The sequence below is a fragment of the Humulus lupulus genome, chromosome 6, assembly GCF_963169125.1.
Source record: "Humulus lupulus chromosome 6, drHumLupu1.1, whole genome shotgun sequence".
Classification (NCBI taxonomy): domain Eukaryota; kingdom Viridiplantae; phylum Streptophyta; class Magnoliopsida; order Rosales; family Cannabaceae; genus Humulus; species Humulus lupulus.
The window spans coordinates 38965001-38968853 of record NC_084798.1 but is presented as its reverse complement, the minus strand read 5'-3'; the positions used below and the strand labels follow the sequence as shown (position 1 = coordinate 38968853).

Here is a 3853-nt window from a genome sequence, read left to right as displayed (position 1 = left end):
AAGTTGAAAGGAGCTCGAAATAACGAGGATAAACCTACAGATAGTAGGTGTGTGATTTCCTTTTTAGGCTATAAGCATAATTTTCTAGGAAAATGGTGCAGTTGCGAAAAATTGGGATTTCTTAGGTTTTGTGAAAGAAAAGAACCCAAATTTCTTGGTTCTTACAAAACCTATAAACCAAGAGGTGTATTAAAAAAAATATACTTTTAATGGGAGATTCTTATAAAAAAAATAAGATCAAATCAACCATATATTTACCTAATTTTTCCAAGAACAAAAAGAAGAACGTACATGCACACAAAGCAGAATAGCACAACAAAAAGGAAAATTCTACAATATAAAGGAAACTTACATGAAAAGCCCAACTGTGTAAGATTCTGAGTATTTAGTTGGTGAATGCTTCAAACTAAGTTTCTTCGTGAAGATTAAAGGGATTTTTCGTGGATGGGTCCTCTAATTTTTTTGCTCTCGCAAGAACTCTGGAAAGAGGAGAACGTTAATGCAAGTGAAGAAGTGAAAGAGAGAGGGAAGTTGTTAGAAAAGGGCTTGATAAACCTCCTTCGTAGGATTAAAATGACGATTAATCCTACGGTTGAGGTAAATCTTAAAATGGCGGCAAAATGAGTTGAGAGGATGTGGGCAGAAATCTAGTACTTGAGTACTTGAACTTCTAGTCACAATTTGACACATGTATACACTCGAGTGTAGTAGGTGTGCACGTTTCTCGATGAAGGAAATTCAAAAGTCTCTCTCTTTGGATTTCGAGAAAACATTTTTGAGGGGGCAAATGTTATACCCTGTTTTCAAGAAAATTCATTTTTCTCAAAAAATAAACTCGGGACATCCTAATAAGCTTGATTTTAAATTATTATTATTAATAATATTATATTATAATTACAAATGCTTAGATCGTCTCAGCTCAGAAGCAGAGAATTGGCTCGGAGACTTAAATGTTAGTTTAGCTCGGGTAAGAGATATCTCAGCTCGAAGGATACGAAGATTAGCTCGAAAGCACGTTGAAATAGCGTCAAAAAAATAATATTTGAGTGAACAATTCCTATTTTTTAGGGATTAGTTTAGATATTTATCTATATACATTGTTTTTTTTTTGTATTTTAAATTAAAATTAAGATATTTGTTTAACTTCCCCCTAAAATTGTAGGAAAGAGAATTTGAAACCAGGTCTATAAATACTTGGACTGTAGTCATCTATTTTTCACACACAAACACTATACTGAAACTATGTGAAATTGCTTCTTACCTTTAACGTAGAATATATCAATAAAAATGACTCGTGGACTAGGTAGATTTAACTACTGAAGCACGTAAAATCTTTTGAGTTCATCTTTCATTTTTTGAAATGCATTTTCTTGCTTAATTGCTCTTATTTATATTAGTTGACGAAAAACTTCGTCAACACTTACCTATGCAAGTTATGATTTTTTGTTTTATTCACATACAACCGTATGTTGCCCGATTTTCTAAAATAAGGGGAATATGTTCTTTTTTTACTCTATTTGCATGTGTTTGGTTATATTGATGAGAGTCATATCGATCATGATTTGTGCATAATGTTGTTTCGCGACCTAGTCTCTTTGTCATCATAGGTAGGTCAGATGTTCACTCATCTGTAGGTTTAGAGACCTAGAACTTGCACATGAAGCGATCTGAGCCACCCCTTCTAGTGGTTATCTGGCACGACTACCTAGTTTAGGATGTTGATTTTCTATGATGTGTATGAGGAGCTATGGATCTAATGGATGGTATGATGTGCACGTGTAGTTTGATTCTTTTGATTATTTGTGGTTTCTCTCTATTTTTTGTTTATACATGATGATGATATGTTTTGTTTTGAAAGCTAACTATGAATGGATTTTATTAAACTATTGGTCCTTTGATATTAGCTGTTTTCTTACTAGACTTTATAAGCTCGCCCCCTATTTCTCTCCACTTCTAGAAAGCCAGTGATGCTAATGGGGATAAAGTGATTTATTGATGGAGCAAATCTCTTAATTAGCTATGTAATAGTTAGGAATGATGAATGATTTGGTGCTAAGTATTATTTTTGTGCTTTATGATTTATTAAATTTAACTGTTTGGTGATTACATAACTGTAATGATAAATGATCAAACTTTTATAACTAATATTTTTCTAGATAATTATAGGAGTTATTCCATTATTTTTGGTCTTATAATTTATGGTACTATATGATATAAACTAAATGATCATTTATAAAGATAATTTTCTAACAAGGGTCAAAGTTTGACATTTGACCACCCAAATTATAGATATTACATATTTGCCATAACCTAGGACTTGGGTAGCTAGTGACAATTCGACTCAATCAGAACCCCACAAAAACTAGATGAAAAATATGTCAGTAAAACTTCATTTCAACATCGTTTTCAATATTTTTGGACCTAGAAATATTTTTTAAAACAATTTCTTAATAGATTTTATCATTTCTTTGGATTAAAATGAAAATTTGAATTTTATAAATGTTGCCGAAGCTCTTGCCTGCACACGCTAGTGTCTATATTCTGTTATGGATTTCCAGAGTCCACTATAAAATGTGGAGGAGTACACGAGTAAAAGTAATTTTATATACATCATATATGTGAAATGTTTTTTTTTTTTTTGAAATAACGTAAATATTTTAAAAAAACATTTTAGAAATGTTATTAAAAAAATTTTATTAAAGTAATTTTTTTGGGAAGAAAATCTCGTTGAAATACAAATTTGACAATTGTGCGACACTGTGCGTAAACAACTTTTGTCATAATAAATTAGTGTTACTTTTTACCATGTGATCAATTAATGAAACTTTTGACCAAGTGCTGCACTAAAATGTTATTACAGCAACATTTTTGCGATGCATGTCATTAAATATATCTTGTTGTACTTGTATCGTAAATTAAATAGGGTAAATTGGGTTTCCCACCAACAAAGTAACCTTCGTTACACAATAAATAGGCTACTTAGCCACTCTCTTTCTCTACCAATCGCTCATCTGTTGTTCTCAGAAAGATAGAGAGAAAGAGTGAGATATGGGTGGAGTAAGGCATAGTATAGGAGAGGGTTTGCATGAGCTGAAGCCAGCTCTGTTGATGGTTGTTGTTCAGATTGCCTATGCTGGAGTCAATGTGCTCTACAAATTGGCTGCCAACGATGGCATGAACTTGAAAATCATTGTAGCTTATCGCTTCGTTTTCGCCACTGGTTTCATTTTTCCCCTTGCTTTCTTCATTGAAAGGTACCCTTTTTTTTAATATATTATAATTTTTATTTCTTCTGTTTAAATTTCATGCTTGTGTTATGTATATATAGCATAGCATCAATCATGGTATCAGTGTAGATGTATAGAGATAATCATACAAGAGCAAGTACGTGTAGTTTACTTACGTAAGAAAAGTTGCATGTCTTGTCTTCTTAGCCTGGTTATATTTTTATTTTTTATTAATATAAATATTCATTTTTTTTTTCTTTGGTTGAAAAGTGAAAGGCAATGTCTTAAAGTGAAAGAAATAATTGTTTCGAGTGCCTTCTTCGGTGCTTAATTAGTTTATATATTGGTGTTTGAGCAATTTTGGTATACATGGAAATGATCATCTAGATGTGAATTTGAGTTATAACTTCGTTCAATGATATATTGAGTGCTAAGGAGATATTTTAAAGATAGACATAATTAGTGGTTTTGTTTCAAAAAGTGCTTTCCAGAAGCTAATTATATGCAGAAAAAATATTATAAATAATGCACGTTTAATTGATGAGTTATATAAATATAAATATATATATATATATTATCTATAAAATGACCAAATAATTTTACAGGAAAATTAGGCCAAAGCTTAC

The 3853-nt window shown here is 31.2% G+C and overlaps 1 protein-coding gene across 1 annotated transcript in view; it reads left to right on the top strand.

The window, feature by feature from the left end:
* The first annotated feature begins 1967 nt into the window (after positions 1–1967).
* LOC133783970 (WAT1-related protein At1g68170-like) overlaps positions 1968–3853 on the top strand; it is a 7424-nt gene continuing 5538 nt past the window's right edge. Inside the window, exons 1-3 of the mRNA XM_062223537.1 lie at positions 1968–1984; positions 3069–3254; positions 3833–3853. The exon at positions 3833–3853 is cut by the window's right edge and continues 42 nt beyond it. Of these exons, the coding sequence (XP_062079521.1) occupies positions 1968–1984; positions 3069–3254; positions 3833–3853 (224 nt within the window). The remainder of the gene's footprint in view (positions 1985–3068; positions 3255–3832) is intronic.